A 15,973-nucleotide genomic window follows, 5' to 3' on the forward strand; every position below is an offset into this window, starting at 1 on the left:
GAGGTTGAGGCCAGACTTAAGGGTGGGACAAGGAGAAGGAGGGTGGGAATGTATGGGAAGAGAACCGACAGGAAGGATTGAAAAATTCAAGGAACTCGGGCAAGGACTGGTAAAGTCTGCAAAGTCTGGTGAAGTTGGGTGATTTGAGTAAGAGCTTGTTATCTCCTCCGGGACGCTTTAAAGTTGTTCGTGTTTTTTTGGGCTATTTATTTTTTGGCTGGAAACTAAATATCTGAGTTTGGCTGGGCCACGACAGGATAAACCTTTATTTTTCCTTCATTTGCAACTCTATTGTGTTTTTTGGTCAACTCTCACACACTGCGCCTTTCCTAGCAGGCCGCAAGGGCTCCCCGTGACCTTACAATATGTTGTTTAGCTTTCACCTTACCAAAAATGGTCTAAACAGATTTGATCTTTATCTTATTCATAATTATTGTAATATGTGACTTGTGCAATCTTAAACCAAAAACAAAAAAAAGTCTAATCAAATGGGTTCATTTGCAGTCGTGAAGGACTGATAAACATTTAATTTAATGGCCCCACATTTTTGTAGTTCCATACATAACTACACAAAAAATGCATTTCCTCAAATTCAATAATTTCAATCCATACACAAATGAGTCAAACCAGCAGGCTACTGCAAATGTTGTTACATGAACACTGCCAATATGTGATGCCTATATAGCTTCGCTGTGGTGTCAGGTCCATGGATAGCGCTGTTTGTGGAAGTGCTTTTGCCACAGCAGCACTGACCAGTGTACTGAAAGAAACTGAGCAATAGACAGGCAGATAAGGTTTATTATGCTATTCTAAAATAGTCTTGAATCAACTAGAAAGAGGGGGCGATAACAGGCGTGTGCATCCCCACCAGATTTGGGCAATTGCCATTGTTCATGAATTAAATAATTTACTCTCTCACTATAGACAAGTTTCCCGGGCACTTCCGGATTACTTCCTGTTTCTGCCAAGAACTTCCGGCACAGGCTGAGTAGTGGTGTAAAAATGGCTTTGGAATGGCAACATTCGACCGAAAATCTTGTTAAAAATGGTGTTTTGACCATTCCGCATCCAAGTAAGGTAATCATAGGTGGACAACATGTCGATATGGCCCAGCGTCACAACATCCAAGATCTTTTCTTATTTTATTGATTCCATAGCGGTGGATGGGAATGCAATTAATAACCTGAAAAGCTCAGAGGCGTTTCAGTACCTCCATTCCGACAAAGTGGGCTGTGTACTTTTACACGATATGGGCAGTTTAATTTACCTGAAGGCCGATGTTCAACCAAGCCAGTTCGTTAACAATTCAGCGCATAACGCCTGGGTTTTGGTTACCAAGACGGGAGATGTGGAGACTGCAGGCTGTACCTGTATCGCCGGACCTGGACGTTCCTGTAGCCATGCAGCCGCCGTGTTTTGGAAGGTACGTTAGCCCATCTTATATTAAGATGTTTGTATGTATCCGTGTGTTAATATATAACAGAACACGAAGAGTAATAAAAATAAAAAGTAATCCCCTCTAGCCTGCCTGCACTAAAAGCATGCTTTAACCCTTCAAAGTCGACTGACGAGCGTCAAAGTGCGCACCCCTGACATATCTATTAATAGCTTCGGAATGGATAAAGGTATTAACTTACTTTTTTTTTCTATGAAAAAGCTGACATTCGTCTGCGTAATAATTAGTAGACTGTGTTGACTTCCGCGAATGATAAGCCTTCCGTATTTAAGTGCAAATCTATAGCATTTTACTCACTTGTAGATGGTTGATGGTCGAAACATTCTCCTTCCGACCAAACATTCAGCAATCGCTACGAGTTGTTGCAACCGTGAACAGCACAATATGTCCCAGAGCCGTGTAACACCATCCATAGTTTACCTTTTCTGCACGCTAACCAAAGACCGTAAAAGACGCTTACTCGCTAACCGGAAGTGCTTTGCAGACACAACCGGAAGTCGTTGGGAGAGTGAAAGGCCAATGGCGGCCCGCCTATTTCACTCAGGAAACTTGTCTATAGATCTTTTGGGGTGTATAGTGGCTCAAGCACAGGATCAAACAAGTAAGCTACTAACTTTATGGGGGGGCATGGCTGTTCTGTGGGCTAGCCAGGCCCCCTGGAGCCATAATATTGGGCATGTTTGACAAAACAGCTCCAGAACAAAGTGGGCTTTAACATGTGGCATTTTCTATAATTTTCTTTTCCTAGTGGCTTCCAATAAGACGATTTTACAGGGTAAAAATGAATTTTCGACTGCTCTCTGTTGGACAAACTATGTGTTGTTTTCCAATAACCACAAAACATATTTCTGATATTCCTCAACTGGCCTTAGTTGATAGGAGATGGATATGCATTTGCTTAAACGCATGGATTACCACGCTGGCATTTCAAGTATATATTTCATTCTAGTTGTTGCTAAACAAGTGCATACGATTCTTCCCCTCCTCGCTACACTTCCTCAGTAGAAGTACTTGGCATATGGCGAGACTTTGAAGGAGTGTCTTCAAAAACATCATCTTCCATGCCTTCTTCTATGGGTTTCATCTTTGAGGAGGCCTTGGTTCCTGGAGATTTTTCTAGAAAAAAAATAAAATTTAAGTTGGAATATATGAACTAAATAAATTTCACATGACCAGTACATTTTTATAATTTCATTTTGCTCATATGAAAAATGTCCTCTGAAATAAAATAGAAAAACTTCTCATTTGGTTACAGCAGCTATGTTGACTAGCGTGCAGAGCTTTACGTGCAAGAGAAGATGCTGGTTATGAAGGAAAGGAATGTTTATTTGTTATCGACAAATTATTGCATTTTTTGTTTTTCTTGCATTGCGTTTGTTTATTTCTAAAAACCTTGCCAGGAGTAATGGCTGTGTAATGCCTGATGCTGGTCTAAAATCGTTTTGCTTAATTTGACACCTCGTATTTATTTCATACAATGGGTTGGGATGCATCCTGCTCAGAGCAGTATACGACAGGAGAGCTTTATGTTACATGCACATATTGATTATGTATTCAAACTAGAATTTTCGTTTTTTGAGGATCAGAATCAGAAGCCATTTATTGCCACGTATGTTACACATACCGAAAAAAGTCTCGGGATTTGTGCGATACAAGAATAAAATATATTGATAAAATTTAAAAAATAAGTTAGTAAAATAAGAATATACACGCAACAGTGAACAATATAAATAAATCATACGTACATTAAAACACACATGTATGCACATGTATTTCCATGGTAAGAAACCACTGTGGAAATGTCCTGGGGATGTAATGTCTGGGTCAGTGGGGTACTCGGTTTATGAGACCAGCTGATGAGGGAAAGAAACTGTTTCTGTGGCGTAAGGTCTTGGTCCTAAAGGCCCACAGCCTCCTGTCCGAGGAAAGTAGCTCAAAAAGTCTGTGTCCGGATGAGAGGGGTCAGGCTACAATCTTTTTTACCCGCCTCAGAGTCCTGGAGGAAAACAAGCCGTCTGCCGTCCTTTGACGGACGGCAGATTGCAGCCGATCACCCTCTCTGCAGAGTGGATGACACTCTGCAGCCTGTCCATGTCCTTGGCAGTGGACGGTGATGGAGGAGGAGAGGATGGACAGAATGATGGCCGTGTAGGAGAGCACCAGCTTTGTCTTTGGCAGGTTGAATTTCTTCAGCTGTCTGGGACATCCTCTGCTGAGCCTTCCTGGTGATGGAGCTGGTGTTCAGCTCCCACTTGAGTTGCTGGATAATGATGGAGCCCAGGAGGCGGAAGGACTCCACAACAGAAGTCACCCAGGGTGATTGGGGAAGGTGGGTGCTGCAATTCTTTAGAAATCCACAACCATCTCCAATGTGCTTAGAGCAAGGGTGCCCACACTTTTCAGGCTCGCAAGCTACTTTTCAACTAACAACTAACCAAGTCATGGCGATCTACCCCCCCTCCCCTCCGAGGACCGGGGTGGGGGTGAAGAGATCCCAAACAACAGCGGCACTGCTGTCAGCGCAAAATGAGTCGATATGAAGAAAACAACGAGCCTCTCATCTGTCAGGAGGAAACCGTCACAAGCATCCCGCTCATTCAAGGTCATTACCTTACTGGAGTCAGCGTGGGTTGCTTTGGAATGAAATTAAATGCGTTCATTAGTAAGCAAGGATCGCTAATTAGTATTAGCATTTGTTTCGGTCATCTCCCACAGTAGACACATGCGTGACGTGATTTTTTTTTTTTGATGGCACGCAATCGACTGATACTGCCTTCGAGATCGACTGGTCGATTGTGATCAACTGGTCGATCGTGATCAACCTATTGGGCACCCCTGGTTTAGAGCGTCGAGCCAGTTGGTCAATCTTCACCCTTAGGCGGAGTCGTCTCCACCAAAGATGAGGCCAACGAGGGTGGTGTCACTTCAGGAGCTTGACGAACTGGTGCCAAGTGAGAAAAAGAAGAAAAGAATCCATCCCCAGGACTTTTACCCAGTAGTCCAACATATAATTTGCTTTAACGTACTTTTTTTTGCTTTTTTATTTGTATTCTATTTGTCTCGTAAAACTGCACCAAACACCAGAAGAAATTCCTCTATGTATAAGATATGTGGTAATAATCAGCTTCTGATTCTGATTTTGAAGAAGGACTGGTAAAACATTTCATTTAATGGCCCCAAATTTCTGTAGTTTCATAGATGACAACACAAATGACTGAAAAAAGAATGCATTGACTTAAATAAATGATTTCAATCATCATTTGTCAACTACCAGCAAGCTATTGCAAGTTTTGTTGAAGTGCAACTCTGCCAATATGTGATGATTATAAGGCTTTGCAGGTCAGGTCCATGGATAACGCTGTTTGTGGGGGTGCTTTTGCCATAGCAGCACTGTCCAATGTAATAAAAGAAAGGCAGCAATTGACAGGCAGATAAGGTTTGTCATAATATCCTGAAATTTATTCCTCAAGTCAACTAGAAAGAGGGTGAGAGAGAGAGATACACTTGCATTCCCGGGCAGATTTGGACCATTGCATTTTTATTGAATTTAAAATAATTTACTCTCTCTCAGAATAGCTGGGAGATTATTATTTGATATAGATTATTAATTGAATGTTAATAAAAGCTTCTTGGAGGAAATTCAAACATGAATGGTTGTGATGAGACCTATCATTTAATAACCTCTGTGTATGAACACATTTGTTCTGTCTCCTCACTCCCTCTCTCCCCCTCTGTCCTCCACCCAATCCCATAATTTCTAAATACAAGCCCCATCGAGGGAATTCTCACTGTAATGTTAGTGAGGCCTATCATTTGATAACCTCTTAGTTTGAAGGCCAAACATTCTCTCTAGTCTCGTAACCCCTCTCTCCCCCATCCAATCCCACTATTTCAAAATAAAAGCTCCACTGATTATCTGTATCTAACATTGCAAATCTTCTACGTCTATCATCTATTGCCATCATGGTAGAGGGATCTTTCTCTGCCGCTCTCCCTAAGATTTCTTCCTTTTTTTCTCCCGTTTATTTTGGGGTGAGCTTTTCATGTTTTAATGATAGGGACCCACGGGATGTTGCATTTGTACAGATTGCAATGTCCTGAGGAAAATTGGGGATTTTGGGCTCACCAAAGTAGAAGGAATTTATATTCAAAGTATGTTAAAAAAGGAGGAATACTGGAGAGCAACAATTCTCTCTCCAAGGGTGGCCAGAAGTGTTAAGGGTGTGTGTAAAGAATGAATAACATAAATTACGACATACTCAATCCATAAATTGAAAAATAAGTCATATGTTCAGACAAGAGCAATTATGGTACCTGGAAATAAACTTTTTCACAAAAGCAAAAGGTTTCCTCCCATTTTCAAAGGGAGTTTTCCACTGTTAGTCACCTGACAGTCAAGAGACACATACATTTGAAACTACTATTGGTTTCAAAAGCAAACTAATTCATCTAACTTGGGATACAGCTCTTTTCCATTAACAGCGCCAAAGCATGAGAAATATGAGCCGTATTATGTTTCATTATGCCAAGAGGTGGGTAGAATGTTTATTTTGGTGTACCTTGGGTATATAAATTGAACATCCGATTATACAATCCCATTGGCTATGCCAGGTCTCACTTTGCAGTAATAGATCACATTAATGGTACACCAACTAAAAAAATCAAAATATATTGAATATTTGGAATGTGCATGTACTACTGTGATATAACAGATTATTTCAAATTAGAGGTTACATATTAGGAAATCAGCCAATTGATTACTCACGTTTTCACTCATGCTTAAAACCTGAAGACACACGTGAACATATTGTGGGGTCACAACGTGACTTACGCAGTGATGATCCAGCAGAACCTCCTCGTAGGATCTGGTTAAGGACATCATCAGTGTCGCTGTTGCTCGCCATGCTGTTCCTCATTTGCGTCATAGACAACTGAGAGCATAGGCTTGGCTGACGGTCCATTTTCTTCACAGCCTGGAACACATCCACCCCCATCCGTAAAATCAGCAATCTTTTAGTGGCAAACTCTAACAGTAACACATCAACAGCATAATGGACCTGAACCCCACCTTGTCACTGAGTGTGGGATCATTTAGAGAGTACAGTTTGTTGGTAATGTCTTTGCCGATGAGGTATCTGAACACCTCATTTAGGAAAGTATCGGACTCCAGGAAGTAGGTGAGCCTCTCTCGAGACCAACAAAGGAATTTACAGTTCTCCTCGGCCATGATGGTCACCTGTCAAACACATCATTAAGCAGAAAACACAATGTTGGTTTAAACTCTGACTAAACCAACAAGAGATTCATAAAACTCAAGGATTGGAACAGTTCACAGATCAGACTTATGCACCATATCACAAATTGTGTTTAAAAAAAGGGAGCAAATATAATATTTTACAGATCCCCGATCACTTTTTTTTGCTGGCGATACTAATTAATGACCTATGATGGCTGTTGATTGGATCTTCCGTTTGTCCCAGACTTGTCCCGGACAATGACAATGGTCTGTTAACACGCCTAGCTCTGACCTATTTATTCATTAAGGCTACAGTAGTAGTAAAGTATTCACAGTGCTTCACTTTTTCCACATTTTCTTATGTTACAACCTTATTCCAAAATTGATTAAATTCATTAATTTTCCTCAACATTCTACACACAACAACCCATGACAACAAAGTGAAAACTGTTTTTTGCAAATCTGTTAAAAATAAAGAACGAACCAATAACATGTTCATCCGTATTCACAGCGTTTGCTCAATACTTTGTTGAAGCACCTTTGGCAGCAATTACAGCCTCAAGTCTTCTTGGGTATGATTCCACAAGCGTGGCACACCTATTTCTCGGCAGTTTCTCCCATTCTTCTTTGCAGAACCTCTCAAGTTCCATCAGGTTGGATGGGGAGCGTCGGTGCACAGCCATTTTCAGAACTCTCCAGAGATGTTCAATTGGGTTCAAGTCAGGGCTCTGGCTGGGCCACTCAAGGACATTCACAGAGTTGTCCCGAAGCCACTCCATTGTTATCTTGGCTGTGTGCTTCAGGTCGTTGTCCTGTTGGAAGATTAACCTGAGGTCCAGAGCGCTTTGGAGCATGTTTTCATCGAGGAAGTCTCTGTACATTGCTGCATTCATCTTTCCCTCAATCCTGACTAGGCTCCCAGTTCCTCCCGCTGAAAAACATCCCCACAGCATGATGCTGCCACCACCATGCTTCACTGTAGGGATGGTATTGGCCAGGTGATGAGCAGTGCCTGGTTACCTCCAGACATGACGCTTGGCATTCAGGCCAAAGAGTTCAATCGTTGTTTCATCAGACCAGAGAATTTTGTTTCTCATGGTCTGAGAGTCCTTCAGGTGCGGTTTTGCAAACTCCAGGTGGGCTGTCATGTGCTTTTTACTGAGGAGTGGCTTCTGTCTGGCCACTCTACCAAACAGGCCTGATCTGTGGAGTGGAGTGTTACCTGTCTGCACTGGCTCCCTGTTAAATCAAGAATAGATTTTAAGGTACTTCTCCTCACCTAAAAGGCACTTGCTGGTGAGGCACCGTTGTATCTTCAAGAGCTTGTAACACCGTATTGCCCTACAAGGCAACTGCGCTCCATAGATGCTGGGTTACTTGTTGTTCCTATGGTTTTAAAAAGTAGGCTGGGGGCCAGAGCCTTCAGTTATCAAGCTCCTCTTTTGTGGAACCAGGTTCCACTTTCAGTCCGGGGGGCAGATTCGGTCAGCTCTTTTAAAGTAAAACTTAAAACGTTCCTCTTTGATTCTGCCTATAGTTAGGGCTGGCTCAGGTTAGTCCGGACCAGCCCTTAGTTAAGCTGCTATAGGCTTAGAATGCCGGGGGAATTCTTAGGACACACCGAGCTCCTCTCTCCTGCTCTCGTTCTACCATAATTCAAGTTTTATTAATGCACATGACTAATTCAGCTTCTTTCCGGGAGGTTTTTTTTGTGCTTTCTCCCCTATCAGGTCTCCGTAGATCGTGGTTCCTTCGGGACCCTGGTCCTGACACCTACCGTGGCCATGCTGACGCCTGCTGCGGCCATCATCATCATCATCATTATTTTAGATATTAATCATATTACTGTACTCATAAACCGACATTACCCACTCCTAAAGTCTCTGTGCTCTCCCTCCCCACTTGAATCATTTCTGTCATAGGAATTGCATGTATTATACATTGTTCATTCTGTACACATGGCATCCATTGTAGTCTGTCCATCCCGGGAGTGGGATCCCTCCTCTGACGTTCTCCCTAAGGTTTCTTCCCTTTTTTCCCGCTCTCTTTTTTCCTGTTAATCGGGTTCCTGGTCACCTCTCTAACTAAGGCCCTTCTCCCCCGATCGCTCAGTCTGGCTGGGCGGCCAACTCTAGGAAGAGTCCTGGTGGTTCCAAACTTCTTCCATTTCCGGATGATGGAGGCCACTGTGCTCATTGGGACTTTCAATGCTGCAGAAATCTTTCTTTACCCTTCGCCAGATCTGTGCCTCGATACAATTCTGTCTCTGAGGTCTACAGATAACTCCTTGGACCTCATGGCTTGGTTTATGCTCTGATATTCACTGTCAACTGTGATACCTTATATAGACAGGTGTGTGCCTTTCTCAATCATGTCCAATCAACTGAATTTAGCACAGGTAGACTCCAATCAAGTTGTAGACTCTCAAGGATGATCAGTGGAAACAGGATGATCAGTGGAAACAGGATGCACCTGAGCTAAATTTTGAGTGTCATGGCAAAGGCTACCAGAATACCAGTTCCATCAGGTTGGATGTGTTATGTTTTCGTTCTTTATTTTTAACAGATTTGCAAAAATTTGCAAAAAATAGTTTTCACTTTGTCATTATGGGTTGTTGTGTATAGAATGTTGAGGAAAATAATGCATTTAATCCATTTTGGAATAAGGCTGTAACATAACAAAATGTGGAAAAAGTAAAGCGCTGTGAATACTTTCCGGATGCACTGTACATAGAGATAACAACATGCCTTACCATGTGAGGCAATTTAGTGAGGAAATTCAAATTACCTGAAACTTCTCTCCTCTGTGCATTTCAGTGGACCTGAACTCTGGCGAGTCAATGAAGGAATTGGTATAGATGTTGTGAAGAAAATGACCTCGATACAATACCTTCATCCTGTCAAAAAGAAAAAGTTATAACTCAAAACTGATTCATTTTTTTAACGAAAATGTCTTTAGGTGATTTTTAGCCTTAATTTTCTTAAGTTGACGGGTGAACCCAAAAAAGGCTATCTTGATGACCATTTAGCCTGCCTACTCACATTTCTTTTATTTTTAAAATCAATTAAGTTTCCAAATTGACCTCCAAACTTATCTCAGGTTCCATTTTTACCTGTCAAGAAACGATCAATTAAAAAATTAATCACATTGTTCAAAATTCACTTTCAGAGATTTCAAAAGAAGTTCCAAAGGCTAATAGTTAATAAAAGTCACAAGTTCACCATTAACGTTGATTCTCAGTAGTAGTACATCTTTTGATAAAAAGCACTCAATTGCATGGTTTTATACGTATGTTAGGTGTAAATGTTATGATCAGTGGTGGAATGTAACTAGGTATATTTGCTACCTGTTCATCCCAAGTTACCCCATATAGGAGGCCAAACTGGAGCAAAATCCAACAAACTCCAACTTCTAACAGGAATATTGTGAACTCATCACCTCATCACATCAACAAATATGTGAATGCTTCACATCCTTCGAAGCTTTAGAGTCTTTGCTTCAACACGAATTAATCTGTGTGAAAAGGCTCCAAACACAAATATAATTAGTATTACACGAGTTAGAAAATATATTATGCGAATTAGTCCAGAAAACAACACAGCAAATCGTTAGCTGAGATCGCGCTGAATCCAGTGATATCTTGAACCTTTTTAGCACTAGGCGCTTTTTAGGCCTCTGTTTCAAGAAGGTGCTGAGGATAAAGGTAGGACTCAAACGCAGAGTTTTTCGAAAACAAAAAGGGACTTTAATGGTCAAAAAATTCCAAACTCAAAATTCCAAAACGGAAAACGTAGTCGGGAAACAGGAACTATGACAAACAATGACGTGACAAGTGACAACAGACACACATGGCTTAAATACACTAGGGAGGTGCAGGTGATTAGAAACAGCTGGAAACAATCATGACATGACAGACAATCACAGGGGAAGACAGGACAAGGCAGGAAGTGGCGTGACCCAGGGAGAACAGAGGCAAGAAACTACAAAATAAAACCAGACATGAACCCAAACCATGACACTCTGCTCAAAATTACATTGCTTTAAAACTGGTATGTTTATTAAACCAAAAGGTTTATCTTGAAAATTCTTGGTGTGATGAATGTAATGTCATATAGGTGTGAGTATGCTTGGACATGTCTAATCTAATCAGGGTCTACGAACAGCACGTACTTTCCTTTGATGAGAATGCTGAGACGTTCGTCCACAGATGTTTTCTCCTCGGCAGCATAAACCTGGCCCTTCTTTAGAGTCTGTATGGTGCAGAACTGCCCTGTGAGCCTCTGAAAAAGAGCCTCCTGCACATGGAGCGGCTCAAACATCCGCTTGTAGACAGACTGCAACTCCCTGTCGATTTTAATCTAGCAGAACACAGTCACAGCCTTAATGCATCTTCTAAGGAATATGTAAAATAGAAAATAATCTTTAGCAATTGTCGAAGATAGGAGACCTCTCGGAACCCTTGTCTGGATTGGTGAGGATTTATTGACATGGCTCCAAGGAAACAGTCAGGCAAAGGACTTACTAACAAATATTGTAATGGGCTATAGTTATAATATTATAAAACCCACTACTTTTCTTGCAAATACCTGCCGTGCAGAGTGTGTCGTCAGGATAGCAAATATTTCAGGGCATTGGACTTAAACACAATGAATTGACACGTGACCAATCCTCTCTCTTTAAATGCTATGGAGGATTACGGGCAGAAAAAGTTGTCAAAAACTGTGATTCATAACGAATCATATAAATGCCTTTTAATTGCAATCTTTAGGGGTTGTGTGGCAAATAATGAAAAATACATATCGAGAATCACCAAATTATGGTTATACACTCGTTCATAACTACAATGTTTTTTTCTAAATTCATCCAGTCATTATCCAGCTGTTAATTTGGGTATTATGCAAACAAAGACAACATTACATTTTTAAAATCTTTTTCTAAAAGACAAATGATTATTACTTATACAGTATTTTAGGTCTTTCTTAAATTACATACAAATGTATGTAAAATAACAATTATCTTAATCAAATATCTAGCTCATTATGTAAAGGTTTACGTCCATGGTAAATCATATTTGTTTAATATCAATGTGTATTTTTATATTCAAACTTTGTAATTCTGCATCTCAATTTAGCAACTTTGAACATTGATGTTAAATCTTTCAGGCAAAGCACATACATGCAAATTAACTAACATCGTTGTCTTGGCATTGGGCAAATACTGCTCCCTACATAGTAGCTAGGTGGATAGCCAGGTGTGAACATGTTTTGCAATCCACCACCGAACTGTACTTTTAATTCAATTACATCCCAGAGGTAAAGAGTGTGCATTCCACTACACATTTTAGAGGTAAATATTGTGCATGCTACAACACTTCATCTCAGACCAGTATCTTATACTTTTTAGACTGTACATGCAAATGACACACAACGCCTGTGAATAGTGTTTTGAAATGGAATTGAATTAAAATCCAAATACTACCCCCCAAAAAAGTAACGTAACAGGAGTTTCTAAGATTGATTTAAGTTGATTGCGTATTTATATTCCATGCAATGTTTTATTTATAGTAAAACAGGACAGCTCAAAAAGCTCTTTGGTCTGTGTGTCCTGGGTTGAGTCAGGATGACCTTCAAGCAGAGCATCGGGGGTTTGACACGATTGTCTGAGATTGTGTTGGAGAACATTGCCTGAATATAAAGCGACTGGGGGTATGGGTAAGAGTATACTGAAAAACTAACCGGTCTTCGCTTGTACAGGAGGAAGAACAGGTGCATGAAGTTGACCACCAGAAACACCACATTCCAAACCATCACATCCAGGTTGCACCTGTACAGTGCCGCCCACACAATGAAGAGAGTACATCCTGACAGGGTTAAAGAGACAGAAGAACAATTAAAACATGTATTTTTACAAATTTAAAGTTTAAAGTCTAAATTCAAAGTTTCTAAATATCCATTACTTAAGATATGTGTAACTACTGAGGCTTATTTATTGTGCAGTGGATTACTTGCTTGCTTAAATTTAATTGTTTTTGTTATTGAGGTTTTAGTTTAAGATTAAGTCAACACGGAGCAATGACATAGAAATACATAGACTAAAATAAAACATTAAAAGGAAACTCCATTTTTAATTAACAAAATGGAATGCATGAAAAGACTCCATCGAACAAAATGTATGTCCTTTTCATCATTTTTATCCTTAAAAATTGAACATACTTGATCTATAAGTTATTTAATTAGAGCTTATACCATTCATTTATGTATCATATAAACTGATTTTTTTATTTACCTCAATTTCGTATGATTCTTAATACTGTTATTACCCATTCTTTGATTATGAACATCCCAAGATTATTTTAAAGTTACCTCCCAAGAAGATACTACAAGAATCACTTACCCTGTCCTCTATCTGTTTCTGTAAGACATGCTGAGAATAGATTTTGCCAAAGGCCAATACAAATATTTTAGATGCTAAGTTATCCCATAAATCTGGCTGCTTCCTGTTTCCACTCTCGTTCCAAGCATAAGATAAACATGTCAGGGCTTTTTCCATTCGCCATTCTCTCCTTACTTTATCTGCCGTGTCAGAGCCTTTTAGGGCATTAGCTGTGTTGAAGAGATCCCTGTGTGTTTAGGACAGCTTTTGAAAAACAATGTCAGTCTTACAAATGTTAACTGAAACTAATCCCCAACAAGCTTGCTTTAATGATTTACCAAAACTTTGGGAACTTGTGAATAGAGTCTGTGGTACATTTTGTACTTGTACTTGTCCAAGCTAACAATGCATAAATGCCATGAAAAGGTGGCACTGTGGATACCTGTCATCAAGAGGAGGCGCAACAGGATCATGTGCAGGGCAAGGGTGGTGGGGATGACGAGACCCAATAGCAAGGACAGGCTCGCCAGATGGAAAAGGAGGTGGTGGGTCTGCTCCCCCTCCTCGCAAGAGGTGCTATTGAGTGCCAAAGCCGGGACTGATGAAGTGGCTGGCTGAAAGTAGGGCAGCGTGGTGAAGAGGAAGGGTTGCAGCTCTGGAGTAGAAGACATCTTACAGCAGTCTTTCCTTGAAAACAAGGGAAACATGAGAGAAAATGTGGCTGATGGTAACATGCTACTTGAATTACTTATTGAGCTTATTTTTCATACTTCATTGTTATCCTGTTAGAAAAGGTGGTTGATAGAAAATTGCATATCCTTATTGTTTATGATCTTCCATTATTTTTCCTCACTTAGGGTTAGGGTTGTAGGTTTCAAACCTCAAAAAGGTATTATGGTAATATATAAAGCACACAGTTGCAATTTACAACTCTTTATTATTGTTATGTATTGTACTAAATCAAGTTGATCAAATTTTCTTTTGCATAATTCTAAATAACTTAATTTGAATGCAGTGTAGCGCCATTAAATTTTGTGATTTCAGCTTGACATCTGGCTGTTTGAAAGCACTTGTGGTCCTCTATGTGTTTAAATTGGTCTTTCTTGAAATTAAATGAAACGAGTGAACCACTTAAGATGGCTCTTATCATAATATATGTGATACAATATGTTTAGTGAAGACAAATACAAAGTACATAGGTTTACAATTGCACTAGTTTGACCAAATAACTGATGATACCAAACTGATGGCGACAGGGTTAGATGTTTTCTCAGAAGAAGCATTTAGTTACTATACTGTATTGTGTTTTTGGGTGCGTATATTAATTCATGAAAGTGCCCCTTAACCAACATTCAGGTTTCTCAAAAGCAAATAGTACACTGTTTATATTGCTTCTATGCTAAATACATTTAGATAGTTTGCTCAATTTGGAGTAATTCTATCTTCAAAACACGGTGGTTTTGCATAATAATATGCTGGTGACTACCAATACATTGGCGGCACTTCACTGTCCTAAAAAATAAATTCATTAAAAGAGATTTTCCTAACCAAGTATTGTAGCTTTACCGACACAGGGATCCTGGTGGTCGAAAACTAATTTCACTACACTGTATTTGAAGTTATTCAAAATTATGAAAGAGCTAACTTAATCAAAAAACTAACAGGAACAAGCCCAATGATGTATTTTGGTGAATTCATAACGGTGAAGTTATTGAATACTGATTGCAATAAATATTCTAGTTTATTATGAATAAGTAATCCAAAGTATTTTTAATAAATAACAGGTTTAGTACAACCAGAACAAACCCATGAACGAATCGTAGGTTATTGATTAATTATACTAGAATATTCAGAATTATTATTATTAATAATTATTATTAACAATGAATTAACGTCAATGAACGTAGGGTTGAATTTGGTGATGTTAGAATTCGTAACAGTAACGTTGTTGAATATTATTTGCAATAAATGTTCAAATTAATGATTAAAGAAAAGAACAGTACAAGAATAAAAATTCCACTCGTGTACTACATAACTTTGGTCGTGCAATATCCGTGTGATTTTCCGCATTGTACTTCCGGGCGTTCCCTGCGCACATTAAGACCAAGATGATTCGTCAAGCTCGCAAAGCGGTTCGTTGTGGTAAAATTACGTTTTTTTGGAGTTGTTAAACCGGGAAGTCTGAATCTGTGAATATCTTACCAACTTTACCGAACTGCAATGTCGCGATGTCATAACCCCTATAATTCGACAATGGCTTGAATAGGAAAACTCGGTCATATTATTCATCTGTTCTAGTCAAAGATTAGTGTACACATACTCATGGAGTAATAGTCACATTCTGTTTAGAAAATGTTTCCTTAAAGTGTAGCCGTATTGTGCCGTTGAGCTGTTTCTGATCACTGGGGGAATTTGGTTAAAAAATCGATTGATGGGAATAAAGACAAAGGACTTTCTCATACCTGCAAGTGAATAACTGCGCGTCAAAGTAGCGAGAGGGAAATTTACGCTGACTTACCGATCCAACAGCAGAGCAGGAGGAAAGATGTCAGGGAAACATGGGAGAAACAGCTGGTGGCTGCACCCGGGACCCTCGGGGGTAGCGGGGGAGGGTCACATTCCACACAGCTGACACCGAGAGACTAAAACGGGGCGTCTGAGGGGGGAGACGCAGCCTGCTTAAACCTGGCTCGGAACGACTTAACCCGTCAATGTATTACGGTATATATATCCTTTTACATGTATTTACCCCCAGTGAATATGAAGTAAGACATACATATAGAGTAAAGCATCCCACTTTAATTTTGGTTGATTTGGTGGTAATTAAATGTTTGAAATGAAATTCAAATTATTATAATTATATAAAGCTTTTATTATATATTCAAAATCAAACATTGTTGTATTTACAT

General features: G+C 39.8%; 1 protein-coding gene across 3 annotated transcripts; it reads right to left on the reverse strand.

Moving 5' to 3' along the window:
- Positions 1-493: 493 nt before the first annotated feature.
- popdc1 (popeye domain cAMP effector 1) lies at positions 494-15,718 on the reverse strand. 3 transcript variants are annotated; one of them, XM_040165250.2, is made up of 8 exons: positions 15,583-15,718; positions 13,507-13,751; positions 12,428-12,552; positions 10,863-11,050; positions 9,480-9,588; positions 6,525-6,692; positions 6,288-6,429; positions 494-2,572 (listed from the first exon to the last, which is right to left on the reverse strand). In XM_040165250.2, the coding sequence occupies exons 2-8, from the start codon at positions 13,733-13,735 to the stop codon at positions 2,445-2,447; spliced, it is 1,089 nt and encodes a 362-aa protein (XP_040021184.1). In that variant the 5' UTR covers positions 13,736-13,751; positions 15,583-15,718; the 3' UTR covers positions 494-2,444. The 3 variants fall into 3 exon arrangements, with proteins under 3 accessions (XP_040021184.1, XP_077951441.1, XP_040021186.1); XM_078095315.1 differs by having other exon boundaries at positions 15,527-15,588; XM_040165252.2 differs by lacking the exon at positions 494-2,572 and adding an exon at positions 2,762-4,397.
- Positions 15,719-15,973: the final 255 nt, after the last annotated feature.

The sequence above is a fragment of the Gasterosteus aculeatus genome, chromosome 20 (genome assembly GCF_964276395.1).
Source record: "Gasterosteus aculeatus chromosome 20, fGasAcu3.hap1.1, whole genome shotgun sequence".
NCBI classification, from domain to species: domain Eukaryota; kingdom Metazoa; phylum Chordata; class Actinopteri; order Perciformes; family Gasterosteidae; genus Gasterosteus; species Gasterosteus aculeatus.

Bases quoted from the DNA above. Each gene is read 5' to 3' on its own strand.
- popdc1 (XM_040165250.2), bottom strand. From the start codon at position 13,735: ATGTCTTCTACTCCAGAGCTGCAACCCTTCCTCTTCACCACGCTGCCC. The intron at 11,051-12,427 runs GTTAGTTTTTCA...GTGTTCTGCTAG, and splicing joins TCCTGTACAAGCGAAGACCG to ATTAAAATCGACAGGGAGTT. The intron at 9,589-10,862 runs GTACGTGCTGTT...TCTTTTTGACAG, and splicing joins AGCATTCTCATCAAAGGAAA to GATGAAGGTATTGTATCGAG.